Genomic DNA, 16,251 nt, shown 5'->3' with positions numbered 1-16,251 from the left:
CACCATGTGATAAATGTCAGAATGTAAATCAGGGATTTTAAAGATTTTACAATGGGCAAACACTGACTAAATCATTTATACATAATTACTGTAAAAATGAAGCACTTTTTTCTATTACATTATTTTCACTGGAGTTCCTCTTTAAGCAATACCAGTTGCCTGGCAGCCCTGCTGGTCTATTTGACTGCATTAGTGTCTGAATCACACCTGAAACAAGCATGCAGATAATCTTGTCAGATCTGACAATGTCAGAAACACTTGATCTGCTGCATGCTTGTTCAGGATCTATGCTTGAAAGTATTAGAGACATAGGATCAAGAGAACAGCCAGGTTACTGGTATTATTCAAAAGGAAATAAATATGGCAGCCTCCATATCCCTTTCGCCTCAATTGTCCTTTAAACTTATTGGTTAATGGAAATGCAGAGAAGGGAGATTTTATCAATATTGACCTTGTTTTGAATGACGGATGAGAATAACTCCATATCAGGTGAACTTTTCTATAGTTATGGATGGCAGCCATTTATATTTCTAAAATATATCCTATTTTGTTATTGTCTAAATGTATAAAGCAGATAGTATAGCCGAATTAATATAAAGCTAAAATGAAACACACAATTTAAAGTGGGATTATCCTCACAATTACAGTTTTGCTTTAAGACATTAAACACAGTAAACACTAGAAAACAAGTCTAATGCCATTTGAATGCATACTGTACATACACGTCACTGAAGCCGACTGATATCATTGCAGGCTGCAAGACAAATGATCAGCTAAACTTGTAACTAAAGCAAATCTGAAGTGAAAATAAACTTATGAGATAATGGCTTATATGCAATTAACTTTTTCTCCTGAGTTTTCTCCTGGGTAATATTTTCACAATCTGTCATTAAAACCACCAGCAAGCAAGAAAATACTCAAAATAATTTTGATATTTATTTGACATTGAATTGGTTTGTAATTCATGCTAACTATTGTGTTTTTTCCCTGAAATTAGAGAACTGATTGGTTCTGTCGTTTGCCTAAAATTTTGCAAAAATATATCTTTAGAATGTTTTGACTAGTTGTTCGCTACAATGTGTGTGTAGATGTCTATTGTGAAATGATACAATTCTCTTTTACTAGGTGTTCCCTCCGGACCACGCAATGTCATCTCCATTGTGAACGAGACTTCCATAACACTGGAGTGGCATCCGCCGCGGGAGACTGGCGGCAGGGATGACGTCAACTACAACATCATCTGTAAGAAGTGCAGGTCGGACCGGAGGAGCTGCTCACGTTGTGATGACAATGTGGACTTTGTCCCCCGGCAGATGGGGCTGACAGATACCCGGGTCTTCATCAGCAATTTGTGGGCTCACACCCCATATACGTTCGAGATCCAGGCTGTAAATGGAGTCACCAATAAAAGCCCATTTCCTCCCCAACATGTATCTGTTAATATCACCACCAACCAAGCAGGTGAGTCCACGTGGTTATAGTTTTTGTTTTTACTTTTCACATTATGATATTATTTCCCAAAGAAGTGAGTAATGTGTCTTTTTGCCTTTTGATCCTTAAAGTGAACCTGAGGTGAAAAAAAAAAACTGATGAGATAAACAATTGTATTATCCTCCTACTCCTAAAAATAACTTTTTTTTAGATATCCCATGGTTTTATTTTTTATTTAAAAATTTACAAACCAGATTGAATGTTTTGTTGCCTCTGCTCTGTATCAGTCTCTTAAGTGTCTCTGAGTTAAAAAAAAGGTCATGTATTTTATCTCCCTTTGCTCTCAGAAGTTGTATTCTTCAAGGGAAAATGTATAGCTGTAATTTGCTTATCAGTGATGTTTACTATATTCCCAACAAGGTACCACAAAACAAATGCTGTCACTTCCAAGTCTAAAAAAATAATGCAGGCAGCAAACTAAAGCAAGTAAAACTGCCTGGTTATTAATGCTTTGCACTGTACATACACCTGTTTATCTCATCATGTCACATGTCTCCTGGAGTACACTTTAAAGTGTACCTGAAGTGACATGACATGATGAGATAAGCATATGCACGTATAGTACTATCCATAGTAAGAAATTATAAGAAAACCTTTTCTGTTTTCCAGTACAGCAAGAGTTAAAAAACTTGCTTTGAATCTGAGAAATTACCTTTGGGAAAGTCAATCACATGACCTAGAGTTATGTACACAATGTATGGATCTGCCTGCAACATGGTAATTGCTTGCTCAGTCCCTGTCCACCTCCTCACTCTCTTACTAAGAGAGATTAACCCTTTGTAGTCAGCACTGCAGGTATAATTATGCAGACTTCCATTCTGCTCAATGTGTAAAAAAGCATTTAACCCTTCCAAAGCCATCCCCAGGATAAAAGCCACATGTACCTCTAACCTGCCTTCAATATCAGGGGTGGAGGGGGCTTCACATTCTTAATTACACACTGAGAAAAGGGGGGAGGGGGACGACTAGGCAACAGTTAACAGTGAAATTCATTTAAGCTGCAGTGGTGGTGACAAATAGTTAATTTCTTTGGTTGAACAGCGAGGAGAACGCCAGCGCATACCATAGTATATTATACTAGAGACTTGCGCCACGGTGAGGCAAACCTCCGGGCAAGTGACCTAACCTACATTTAAAACCTTGGGAGCAGCTAAGCAAAAAAAATGTGTAACTTACATTTGTTACAAAGTTAGGAAAGGTGGGGGGAAAGGCTGCGCATCCCTAAACACATGTTGCAATTGAATGGTTAATCGCACAGGCATACACCGCCTCGGCCAGACTGAAAAATGCATGCCCTGCATCCAAGACAAGTGCTAACATTTATTAAACTAGGAGGATCTTTAGCTTCCAATATGGTTTGCATGCAAAGTATATTATACTAGAGACTTGCGCCACGGTGAGGCAAACCTCTGGGCAAGTGACCTAACCTAAATTTGAAACCTTGGGAGCAGCTAAGCAAAAAAAATGTGTAACTTACATTTGGTTGAACAGCGAGGAGAACGCCAGAACATACCACTAAGGCTGCATCTGAAATGACCACCAGCTCAGTGTGAAGAACCTAAATAGATTTTCTGCACACTTCGCATTCAATTCAGATGCAAATCATATGCAAATCTGCTACTACTTATCATGCAAACAGGAAACTCAGGAGGAGGGGCTGGGAGCAGCTAACCTGACAGTTACATTTGTTACAAAGTTAGGAAAGGTGGGGGGAAAGGCTGCGCATCCCTAAACACATGTTGCAATTGAATGGTTAATCGCACAGGCATACACCGCCTCTGCCAGACTGAAAAATGCATGCCCTGCATCCAAGACAAGTGCTAACATTTATTAAACTAGGAGGATCTTTAGCTTCCAATATGGTTTGCATGCAAAGTATATTATACTAGAGACTTGCGCCACGGTGAGGCAAACCTCCGGGCAAGTAACCTAACCTAAATTTAAAACCTTGGGAGCAGCTTTGCAAAAAAAATGTGTAACTTACATTTGGTTGAACAGCGAGGAGAACGCCAGCGCATACCACTAAGGCTATTAACCCTCCTGGCGGTCTATTAAAAACCGCCGGGGGGCAGCGCAGCCGGTTTTTTTATTTATTTATTTTTTTAAATCATGTAGCGAGCCTAGGGCTCGCTACATGATAGCCGCTGCTCAGCGGCATCCCCCCAGCCCCGCCGATCGCCTCCGGCGATAGGCGATCAGGAAATCCCGTTCAAAGAATGGGATTTCCTGGAGGGCTTCCCCGTCGCCATGGCGACGGGGCGGGATGCCGTCACCGACGTCATGGACGTCGTGACGTCTAAGGGAGTCCCGATCCACCCCTTGCCGCTGCATGGCGCTGATAGGCCAGGCAGCGCAGGGGTCTAGGGGGGGGCTGTCTTGCGACGTGGATAGCGGCGATCAAGCGTGGGGCAGCGGCGATCGAAGTGCTGACGCAGCTAGCAAAGTGCTAGCTGCGTTCAGCAAAAAAAAAATTATTCAAATCAACCCAGCAGGGCCTGAGAAAACCTCCTGCGCGGCTTACCCCGAACTACGTTCGGGGTTACCGCCAGGAAGGTTAATTTCTTTGTGCTGGTGACAAAGAGTTAATCTTTCAGTAGTAGCACAAAGAAGGTACCCTGCACATGCGCAGTACTGTCACGCGGGCTGTCATCTTTCCGGAGCCCGACACTTGGTCCCAGTGCCGCCGGGAGCCATTTCTGAGCAGGGCCTGGGAGAGGAGCCAGAAGGACTCCGAGGGACCTCCCGACCTACGGAGAGTCTGGTCAGAGTCCCTTTAAACTTAAAGCATACCCGAGGTGAAGAAGATAAATACTTTACCTGGGGCTTTTTCCAGCCCTCATAGGCTTGTAGGTTCCATGCTGTTCCCCTGGTTCTCTTCTTCGATCCACTGTTTGGCTTGGTACAGTGCGTGACTTAGCTAAGTGATTCAGGACGCCCACCCGGTGGCCCACTCTGTGGATGCACAATTACAAGGCTTAACCTAATGGAGCGCTCCTGGCCACGGGTCAGCTCATGTGCAGTAGTGTGCGACTTAGCCAACTTGGCTACTGTACAGGGCCAATCAGAGGATGCAGGAAGAGGAGCAGGGGGACAGCGACGGTTCTACCAGCCTACAGGGGCTGGAAGAAGCTCCAGGTAATTGAAAGAGGACTATTTATCTTTGGTATCCTTTATGGTGCCCATACACTCAACGACTTTCCCTGCAGATTTGATTTATCTGCTTAGAATCAATTCCCCAAAAAGTCAGAATTTCGATCGATTTTTAACCAAATATTGATTGAAAATATTGATCGGACAGGATGAAAAATCTAGGTCATTTGGCGGCGGGGCTGCATCAGTGGTAGATCGATCGCCCATAGCATCGCACTGCATTGCACAGTACAGCATTGGAGTTCAATTGATTTTCAATAGATTACCCGCTGGAATGTGTAGTGTGTGGTAGGAATTGATACCTTTCAGAAGGGAATCAATTATTTTGGAACATTTGGTGGCCAGTAAGTGCTGGAGACAAATACTGAACACTTTTTACTTGATTTGCTTGAATGCGTAAATCTCTGTGAATTGCAATTTCTTGACATTTCCTGAGGTATTTACCACACACGTCAGTAATTTACCTCACTAGTTGGTCATTTTACTTTTCAGTGCGGTAATAGGTTTAGTGAATTGGCATTTGGCAAGGTGATCGGTAAAATCAGCTGTTTTCTAAATTATCGAACGCAGTAATGCTTAACCTATTTTGGTTCCTGGACGTAGTTTCTACGTCCAGGAACCATGCGCGCTACCGCGCGCCCCCGCGGCCGATCGTGCGCGTGCATGCGCACTCCCGGCCGCGGATTCGGTAGCCAAGGAATCAATGTATCGGGCTACGGAGCCCGATCATTGATTCCTCTCCCCAGCTGAAAAAGCGACAGCTTCTCTCGGAAGCTGCGCCTTTTCTGGCCGTTCCCTCTGCGATGAGTCACTCTAAGCGCGTGCTACGCTTAGAGTGACGTCATGTAAACAAACTCTTGTGGCCAAAAAGTAATACTACACCTGAAAAAAAAAAAAAAACAGAATTAACACACATTTACATTATATATCTATTGTTTACCTCCCACCCTCCCAAAAGTACCCTAATAAAATTTTTAGTATAAAAAAAAAAAAACCATTACAATAAAAAAAAAAAACATGTAAATATTTACCTAAGGGTCTAAACTTTTTAAATATCAATGTAAAGATGAAAATTTTTCTATATTTTTTTTATTTTAAACTTGTAAATAGTGATAGATGCAAAATGGAAAAAATGCACTTTTATTTCCAAATAAAATATTGTCGCCATACATTGTGATAGGGACATAATTTTAACGGTGTAATAACCGGGACATATGGGCATATACAATACGTGAGTTTTAATTATGGAGGCATGTATTATTTTAAAACTATAATGGCTGAAAACTGAGAAATAATGAATTTTTCCATTTTTTTCTTATTCTTCCTGTTAAAATGCATTTACAGTAAAGTGGCTCTTAGCAAAATGTACCCCCCAAAGAAAGCCTAATTGGTGGCAGAAAAAACAAGATATAGATCAGTGCATTGTGATAAGTAGTGATAAAGTTATAGGCTAATGAATGGGAAGTGAACATTTCTCGCGTGAAAACGACGGAACCTGAATGGGTTAATGATTTGAGGCCTATGTGGATGCTGAACTTTAGGTTTTAACTTATGAACCAGAAGCCAGCAAAACTTGAAATAACAATCCTCTATAAAACCCCTGTGTCTCTGCGTACCGTGTCCGTGTGTGTCCCTGCGTTTGCGCTACTGCACATGTGCCGCAGGGACACCCTTTGGACAGGGAGCAGGACGGGCGAGGGGGCCGCTGGGTGGGCATGGGCATGCATGCGCGCTTACTGTGCAAGGTGGTGACGGTCACAAAAGAGGGGAGGGGGCCTTCCAACACAGACCTAGAGCCCGTTTTTAAACGGGCATAGGTCTACTAATAGTGCATAAGATAACAAGAGTACAGGGTATGGAAAAGAGGTTTTCATATGATGACACACAGATGTATACATATTGAGGTAGATCTGAATATTATACAGATGAACTTGTGGATTAAGTGGCAATGTGTGACAGCAGTGACGAGCCCACACGTAATTCAATCACATAGCCTGGAGTCGGTTGTGACTTAACTGCATTAAAATCTCATCAGGTAATTGACAATTGTTGAGAGATTATGAGAGTGTTGCTGGATGGTGTCCAGAGACGTCCTTAGAATTGATGCACACGTCTCCTCCATTCTCCATCACCTACAGCCTATCCGTTCCTTATCATCCCAGCCATGTCTCTCACTCCCACATCCATCCACATTATCTGGGACTCCGTCGTCTCTTCATATTTTTATTTGTGTCACATACATAACTACTTTCAATATCCATTAATGCACAAGCATCCATCAAGAGCATTCAGGGCTTTTCAGCATTGCCATTTATCTATTTTAGATCATGGAGCCACTTCATATTCACACCAACAGCAACTTCTTCTAGACATCTATTTCTTAATTAACTCTGGCTGTTCTCCTATTGTCTATACCTCAATGTCAGTCGCTAGGTGCACAGGCTAGATGACTCTCGGGTGTGGCAGCCATTAAGGAGCGTCTAGATGTGAGTCTAGCGTGTGTACTGGTGTCCTCTGAAGCTACATACTCACCTCGCAATCCCAGAAAGATGGGATCCAGCAATGTCCCACAACAATGAGCACTTCCCGATCTATCTTCTGGCACGTGACTGCACACAACGGGCGCGAATACGGCTTCAAGCAGTCGCAATATTTTGCGTGGGAGTCATCGAGGATCTTAAAGATCTGATCAAGCGTGGTCGTTAACGCCACACGACATTTGTGTGATCGCGAGATAGTGAAAATGACCACTCGTCACTCAAATATCATCCTGTTTTCGGGAAAATTGTTGGAAAATTTGTGAGGTGGCTACGGGCCGCAACATCACATAAGGATCCAGCGTGCCAGATCTTTAGAGACAGCGATGCTTCACAGATGCCTGAGGCCATTGTTCCCCTCCTTACCCCTTCCACTGAAATCCAGTCAGTTGTGCGCTGCGCCCTCCATAGTTACAGCCTAATGATGCATCTGTACTGTCACCCAAGGGATTGAGTCAGGATCCCTGTTGGCAACAATGTTTGTGCATGTGTACATTCCCATTCAGTCACAACCCCAGTATCTGTGGCCTGTACTGACAGAGGTAGACCTGTAACCTGTAAACCTGTAACATTAATAGGAAAGAAATTCAGATACTTATCTCAGTAGAGGCTTCCCGCATCCTCCTCCCAACCACCTCTGGATGCTAGGACTTTTTGGACGTTCACGGGCACGCTTCTGTCCATAAGCGAGTGGATGCTAGTAGCATGGAGCCCAGCGGGAAAGCAGAGCCTGATTGGCTCCATGCTACTGTGCAGTGCAAGGCATTCTATGCAGTGCAGCCACGCTTGTTCATGGACGGGAGCGCAGCCACACACACTCTACTGAGACATGTACCCATTTGGGGCACTTTCGTCCCTTCAGGTGCACTTTAAAGAGGAACTGTAACCAAGGATTGAACTTCATCCCAGTCAGTAGCTGATACCCCTTTTCCCATAAGAAATTGTTACCTTTTCTGTAATAGGCCATCGGGAAGTCTGTATGGCTAATATTGTGGTGAAACACATCCCACGGTGTGATGTCAGGACCATGGTCCTAAGAGTTTCCTGTCTGTGAGCCTTGTTGAATTGTGGGAAATAACGGCTGTTTCCAACTGGCAAGCAACCAGTATCTCCCTCTGTGCATACATATATCTATAAAAAAAAAAAAAAAAAAAAACCTTTCAGCCTATCACAATGTTATTGCAATGTTAGGGGGTGTGGTTATAAATAATGGCAGTGGGTGCTGTCTAGTTTTTTTCATGTCTGCCAGTAGTAAAGATGATTATGTGCAGGCTGATTGTGGATCAAACAACATGTATGGTTTCCATGGTGAATATTAATCTTTTCTTGATCTTTTTTTTTAACTTCTCGCTTTGCAATGTATGGATTTATTTTTTCCCACTTTTTGCTAAGTTCCTCTTTAAGAATCCCTGTAAAGGTGGCCACTAACGATCCAATTTCTAGTGAAAAATCGTTTGAGCGATCAAATAATTCTAATCGGAAGTAAAATCGTTCGCCACACCATCAACGAACCAATCTTTGCTTTCTGTCTATCACAACCAACAAGCGGTTATGGATGCTTGCCTGGCTTACAGGGGCGAAAAGAGATAATTGGCGTATTCAGTAGTGGTGCATTGTGGGTAACCACAAATGTTCACTTATAGCTGAATTATTGCCAATTTTTTTCTGTTTTAAGAAGGCAAATTGCTTATTAGTAAGAGGGATTTTCTGTCTCTTTTCCCCCTATACATTCCTAGTGGTTTGGGTCACCCCGAGCTGCTTGATTACTCTATTACAACCACCAGGAAAATCCAAATTTTGTTTTGACAAAAATCCAATCGGACGACTATTTTTATAATCGTTTGTAATCGACGAAGATTATTTACAACCAATCCGATCAGAATTTCTGATCGCTCGAACGATATTTTACTAGAAATTGGACAGTTAGTGGCCACCTTTATACTTATTAGTTAGTTGCCAGGAACCCATATGCAGATCAGGTATTGTGATTTCTTAGTGGATAAAACCCCTGCAAGTTTGTGGCTCCTGTCCTCAGGAACTACTGCAGCCAAAAGATCAGCATTACAGTCAGATAAATCCAATATTGCATTATTATAAAAGGTCATTGCAGGATATCACTTCCTGTTGCTACGCCACTGATTCAATTATACGTTAATGAGAAGATGATTATATTGTTAAACCATGTGCAGAATATTATGTAGTTAGACTTTTTTTTTTCTACTATAGAGTCTTGTAGAACGATGACATCATACACAGCACAGGAGCGTGATCTCCTCTAATTGTTATTGACAGTTTACTTGTTTTGGTATTTGCTTTGTGGTGTTTTTCCTTCCCACCCGTCATCCATTGATCAGTGAAAGAGAGGCATAGAGAGCCAGGAGCTTGCTGCTTGTATGAACTGCATGAATAACAAGGACAGAGAGAGACGTGGAGGAGTCTGCAGACTGGGCAGCAGTGTCAGCCTCTTGTAACCTCCGCTCACATCTCCCACTCTCATATATTACATAGTAAGCTGTCGAGCCTCAAACAATCTGTTTATGCTATTCAGCAATACACGCGTTATCTCATTAGAAAGGAGTAATCAGGAATTATGTTACCTTTGTGATTCTGTCTGACATGTTCTATGTAATTTTGCCTTATGCTGGGTACACACGATGCCATTTCCCGCTCGATCAACGGGTAGATCGATTATTTCTGACATGTCCAATCAGCTCGTGATCGATAAAGCGCTCAATTATGCACACTTATTAATAGAATATCGAGCACTTTATCGATCGAGAGCCGACCGGACAATGGACATGTAGGAAAATAATTGGTCGATCGGGAGGGAAATTGCATAGTGTGTACCTAGCATTAGAAAATCCATAAACAGCAAAGTCCCTGTTATCCGGAACTCAGGCAACTGTAAGTCTCAACTAACCGGCATGCCTGAGGGGATAATGGGAACTGTAATTTGGGGGGGGGGGAGTGGTTACAGGCCATTAAATACTCATTGAGCCTCCAGCGACGGCCCTCCCTCCTGATACTCCTAACAGCTTTTCGCCCTCCGTGTATGGCTCGTGGATCAGGTGACATGCCTGAAGCCGTACACAGAGGAAGCCAAAAAGTCACCAGGAACTTCATGAAGGCTACAAGACATCTCTGGAGGCTCGGGTGAGCTGAGGTATTTTACACTGCCCTACAGGGGGTTGTGCTTTTTCAGCCAATTGCTCAAGCAACCGGCAAGGACATGTATCCGCGGCTTCAGGCAATCTCCACCGGTGCCGGATACTGGGGACTTTGCTGTGCACTGACTGTCCACTTTATTAGGTTCACCCATCCAATTGCTTTTTACTACAAAACTTTGAACATGGTTGTTGTGCCTGAGTATTTTAGAAGCTGCTTATCTACTGGGATTTTCATGCACAACAATCTCTAGGGTTTACAGAGGATGCTCTGAAGAAGAGACAGTTGTGTGGCTAAAAATGCCTTGATGATGTCAGAGGAGAATGAGCAGGCTGGTGCGAGAAGATTGAAAAGCAACAGTAGCTCAAATAACGACTTGTTACAACCAAGGTATTCAGAATACAATCTCTGAGCACACAACACATCAAACCTTGAAGCAGATGGGTTACAGCAGCTGAAGACCACATCAGGTGCCACTACTACTGCTAAAAACAGGCTGTAGATAGCACGGCAAAGTTGCAGAAATTTATAGAAGTCTGTATGCGGCAGAGAAAATTCTGATGAAAGTCGTTCAAAGGGCTTAATAGCCCCATCAAGAAAAAAAGCTGATAGACCTGAGGCATCTAGCTATACATTAAACAGCATCTGGAAGGACGTTTATATTTCTCTGGTGGGCTTAGATTTTCCCAGAGGGGGGTAGGTTTAAGGGTACCCTCCAAGTGAAGTATTTTTTCAGACTGTTTCCAGACTTTAAGGGACCTGTCTGGACACAGAGGTGCTTGCCAGCTCAGAATTATTTAACAGTTGCTCCTACTAAAGCCTGATGAAGCGGGTATAGACCCGGTAAACGTGTTGCATTTTGGAATTACGAATAACATAATTTTTCTACTGAAAATTATTATTATGAAAAAACTATTTTGAGTCTACTTGGGGAGGTAAGTCCACCACTAACTCCCTTTTTAAAACGTTTTTAAACATTTTACTCTACACTATCAAGGGCTCTCCATCACTTCTCCATTTGTGTCTTTCAAGCCCATTCTTGTAATGTACACAGATTATATCCTGGTTTGTGACGTTTCATTACCAGACAAGCTGTGTAGCGCAGAACAACCTGTACCCTCGCATTGTGTACTTGTTTGTAAGCTGGATTTTGACTAGCTATGTGTAACGATTGCGGAATCGTCTCCGTGGTCAGTGCACCAGACGTGCGCTGACGCGGCGGATTTCCTCCACAAGCGTATTATTGCGGACACCCAGGCTAGGTGCTATGCACCAGCAGGGGGAAATTCCTGTCGGCAGGTGGAGCTGTGGAGTGCAGAGGAACAGCTCCTCTGCCCTACCACACACGCCAGACAGGAATTGTACGAAGGGAAGAAACGCAATCGCAAGAGAAGCGATTGAGAGTGAGCACAGAGACAGATCGTGTGTGTGTGCATAAAATTAGTCGCCAACCCGCGACTGTGCACACACCACAGCAGATAAGAAGCAGGAACGCGATCGCGAGAGGTGCGATCGCCAGACGTGACACAAGGTACAGCAAGGCGGAGCACGAGAGTAGCAAAGGCACAGCAAATAATACAATAAGGAAATACGGAAAATAACAAACGCTAGCTAACCGCGAACACCGCACTCATTCGCAACAGTGCACGCGGTTATGCGCGGTCTCCACGTGATAAGCACAATAGAGACAAGCACGCCTAACTAACCATTAACAGACAAACATGAAACAGAGGACGCGAGCGCTTGCTTAACGGTTACCTCACCGAGCCTCCAGCAAGCGCAGCAGACAAGACAGACACACGAAAACAGGGACAAGCGACAGAAGGATCCCCAGCGCTAGCTAAAAGTGGCTAGCGCGATCCCAGAAGACAGAACAGAAGGATCCCCAGCGCTAGCGAAAAGTAGCTAGCGCGATCCCAGGAGACAGAGTAGCAGAACAGAAGGATCCCCAGCGCTAGCGAAAAGTGGCTAGCGCGATCCCAGAAGACAGAACAGAAGGATCCCCAGCGCTAGCGAAAAGTGGCTAGCGCGATCCCAGGAGACAGAACAGAAGGATCCCCAGCACTAGCGCTAGGGCGATCCCAGGAGACAGAACAGATGAGGTAGGCAGAAACAACCGCTGTTCCAACCTACACTCCAGACTCAATCAGAAGGATCCACAGCCGCTAACGCTAGGGCTTGTGCGATCCAAACACAAGACAGACGGAACAGGCAAAACAGATAATACAACCTGACTGGGCTAGAAGGGGAGCCTAAAGCAACCCCCAGGAATTAACTATACTAGATAGCAATGGCTGACACTCCAGCAGTGTCCATCAGGAACAGACCATGGAAGGGAAATGTCCAGCAAAGCATTCTGGGAGCAGAATGCTTTTATAGTGCCAGTCATCAAAAGAAGGCAGGTAAGGGATTTGCATGACTAATGTATGCAAATTCCTCAGCAACACAAGCTGCAGAACTGACAGAAAGTCTCTCTTAAAGAGACCTGCAGAATGCAGACGTGAACAGTGGTCACAACGCTGCCTGTCTGCACAGGCAGCTGAGCAGATTCTCACAGTACCCCCCCTTCTAGGGTCGAATTCCAGACGACCCTCAAAACTGATATCTCCAAACCATTCTAACAGAAGACTCATGAAGGTCGGGGCAGCCCGACAAGGTCCAATTCCAGAGTCAGTCCACCCGAAACCGCCCTCATCGGAAACAGAAGCCACCGAAACATGCCCGTCAGCACTACAAGTCTCAGCGTAACACCCATCAGGACTGTGAACGCCAGAGAAGAAGCCATCGACACCCTCCAGACAATACCCACCACCTTCCAAGGAGCGTCCAAAAATACCAAACCTGCCACAATACCTGTTCGAAGTGTCCCTTACAACACAAAAGCCACCGTTGATCTTATCCAGGGTACCAAGCAAAATCTCTCCCGGAATCTCCCAGAACCTTTTGAAGCTCCACAGAGATCCCAAGAGGGTAGAACAATCACCAGGCTCACATGGAGAATTACCAAGAACCCCCATGGAACCAATGACAATTCCGGATTCAGAATTACGAGGACACCCATCAAGATCAAGACTTTCAGGGACCACTTCTGGGCATGCAAGCAGGCAGGCCATATCAGAGCATGTCTCCACCGAGGAAGCATCTGAGTACGCTGGTAACCGAGGCACACTTGGGCTTTCTGGGTCACAGAGCACACTGGGGTACACCAGCACAGGAGAAACCTCAGGACATGTCGGGGAACTGCCAACCTCAGAGTCCGGCACGTCAAGACCAAAACTAGTACCGGGCAGAGAATCATCATGAGTGAAGGTCACAGGCACTGGACTTTCAAAAGAAGACTCGGATACAAATTCAGAAATTTCTGTGACCATAATATCATCATTGACTACACAGGCGTGAAGCTCCATCAGAGCTGAAAAGGTAGCCAGCAAGGCAGCAATGCCTACTGAAGTGGGCAACACCTCAGAAGGACTTGGGGGGCAGGAGACGTCTCCTACAAGTTCTGCACCCTTTGGGAGGAACTCGGAGATCTCCAGGAGGTCAGACAGGACCTCAGGAACATCCTTTTTCAAGTTTCCTAAGAAGGATTCTGAACTATCCATGTTACAGGGCAAGGCTTGAACTTTATTTTGTGAACCGGGCAGATGTCCCAGGGAAGGTTCCACCATAAACTGAGACTGAATTTCATCATCAGGACAGGGATACACAGAAATATCTAGTGCAGGCTTTCTCAACCAGGGTTCCCTGGAACCCCAGGGTTCCTTGAGTACTCTGCAGGGGTTCCTTGGCATTTTCCCCCATCGTGGGGATGTATAATGGAGCTCACTATAATAGGTGGTACTGTAACAAGAAGCACTAAATTAGGGGCTTAGGAGACAGTATAATGAGTGGCAGTGTAATGGGGGTAGTGAAATAAACAGCCACACATACTTTTAAAGACCATGCCTCCTGCAAAATAAATGCAGGGGTTCCTCGAGATCAAAAAATAGTTTGCAGGGGTTCCTTGAGATTCAAAAGCTATTTGCAGGGTTCCTCCAGGGTAAAAAGGTTGAGAAAGGCTGATCTAGTGAAACTAACTCTGGCTTTCTGAGTTTCGTTTCACTGCAGGGAAATTCCTCCATAGCAGTCAAACCAGACTGCAATTCCAAAATAGCAGAGAAACAGGTAACAATGGTTGCAATACCTAGACGAGCCTCTAGGGACACTGCAGGAGATTTTAAACAAGGTAATATTGACTCATCCAGATTACTGGGTGGAGAGTCAGTACTTACTTCAGAATCAGACTCGCAAATGTCAATGCGAGTGGACATAATGTCTTTATTCATGATACAGGGCAGGCTCAGAGACATCTTCTCTGGACAGAGCAAAGGTGCTTCAGTATCAGGTTCACAAAACCAAAGTGCTGTCTCACTTTTAGACTCGGCCAACGATGTCGAATCCGAGGAGACAGAACACAAAATTTGCGAATCCACAATCGCTTTAGGTTGCGAAACCGAACACTCCAAAGACAGGGATTCTGAGGTCTCCAAGCTGGATTGCTGGATCTCAGAAACGCCAGCTGACAATGTACCTTTACAAACGTCACCTGAATGACGTACACGTAGTTCATTCAGAATCATTTTCCACATACAAATCAGCGGACTCACAAAGTCAAATTCACACCCCTTTTTTTCTCTTAAGGCGGAAGCATAACTTATACATGCTCTCAAGACAGATTCACTTCTGGCAATGTAGTACTCACAAAACGACTCTGAATCGTTCTCCAATTCATACGCCAACGCTTCGAGCTGTTTTTTCTGGAACGGGGGCTCCCATTCACACCTGACTAGGTCTGAGCATTCATACTGAACCATGTTAGGGGAAGTTGTGACAACAACATGAAGAATCATATTAATTTTACTCTTGAAACTGCATAGTTTGGGAATTTTCCCCATAGCAAGATCATAGATGGAGGATCTTAAAGTAGTACTGAGAGAAGAAGATCTGTTTTTACATGACAAGGGATCACACAAATCATTGACAAAACTGACACACTCACGCCGATCACAATCGACAGGAACATCTGAGAAACCGGCATCAGATCGCACAGATTTAACCTCTAAACAAACGGGAGAAACTCCATCAGAATTCACGCAGGTGTCCACAGTCGAGGCACACCCATTCATTTCAGGTCGCACAGTGTCCAAACTCACTTGCTTTACCCCAGAAAGACAGGAATAATCATGTGACAATGGTGTCTCTTTATTGGAAATAATTGGTTGGTGTGTGTGCAATTCGTCCAAAATAGTCTGCCACACATAAATCACCAGATCCACATCACACTCATCACATTCATCAGAATCGATCAAAAGGTACATAGAGTCGAGACAATCATTCAGGTCATCCGCGCTCTTTGCGATATAAAAATCGCAAAAGGCTTTCCAATCGAAATCAAACTCTTCCAACAAGGCCCCAATCTCCCATGGGGCAAATGGCGGTTCAAACAACCCAGTATCTAGGTAATCTCCATATGGGTTGGGGTCAGGAACGAGGACAGACTTTTTAACTGCTTTAATGTAGTGTGCAATCCTACCTATAATAGGATCCACATATGCCTTTGCCTCAGGCAATGACATCTGAAACAAACCGAAGGTTCCCTCTGCCCTGGGAATTTTGGTTGGGCTGGACATTCTGTAACGATTGCGGAATCGTCTCCGTGGTCAGTGCACCAGACGTGCGCTGACGCGGCGGATTTCCTCCACAAGCGTATTATTGCGGACACCCAGGCTAGGTGCTATGCACCAGCAGGGGGAAATTCCTGTCGGCAGGTGGAGCTGTGGAGTGCAGAGGAACAGCTCCTCTGCCCTACCACACACGCCAGACAGGAATTGTACGAAGGGAAGAAACGCAATCGCAAGAGAAGCGATTG

At 44.4% G+C, this 16,251-nt stretch overlaps 1 protein-coding gene across 6 annotated transcripts in view; it reads left to right on the top strand.

Moving 5' to 3' along the window:
- EPHB1 (EPH receptor B1) overlaps window positions 1-16,251 on the top strand; it is a 436,698-nt gene that overhangs the window by 293,098 nt on the left and 127,349 nt on the right. For all 6 annotated transcript variants that reach the window (XR_011031350.1, XM_068280414.1, XM_068280411.1 and 3 more), the window contains one exon: window positions 1,126-1,461. Coding sequence is in view for 5 of the 6 variants with exons in the window: in XM_068280414.1 (XP_068136515.1) it covers window positions 1,126-1,461 (336 nt within the window). In the remaining variant the exon portion in view is untranslated. The remainder of the gene's footprint in view (window positions 1-1,125; window positions 1,462-16,251) is intronic.

The sequence above is a fragment of the Hyperolius riggenbachi genome, chromosome 4, assembly GCF_040937935.1.
Source record: "Hyperolius riggenbachi isolate aHypRig1 chromosome 4, aHypRig1.pri, whole genome shotgun sequence".
In the NCBI taxonomy this organism is placed as follows: domain Eukaryota; kingdom Metazoa; phylum Chordata; class Amphibia; order Anura; family Hyperoliidae; genus Hyperolius; species Hyperolius riggenbachi.
This window is presented reverse-complemented; position numbering and strand designations above follow the sequence as displayed.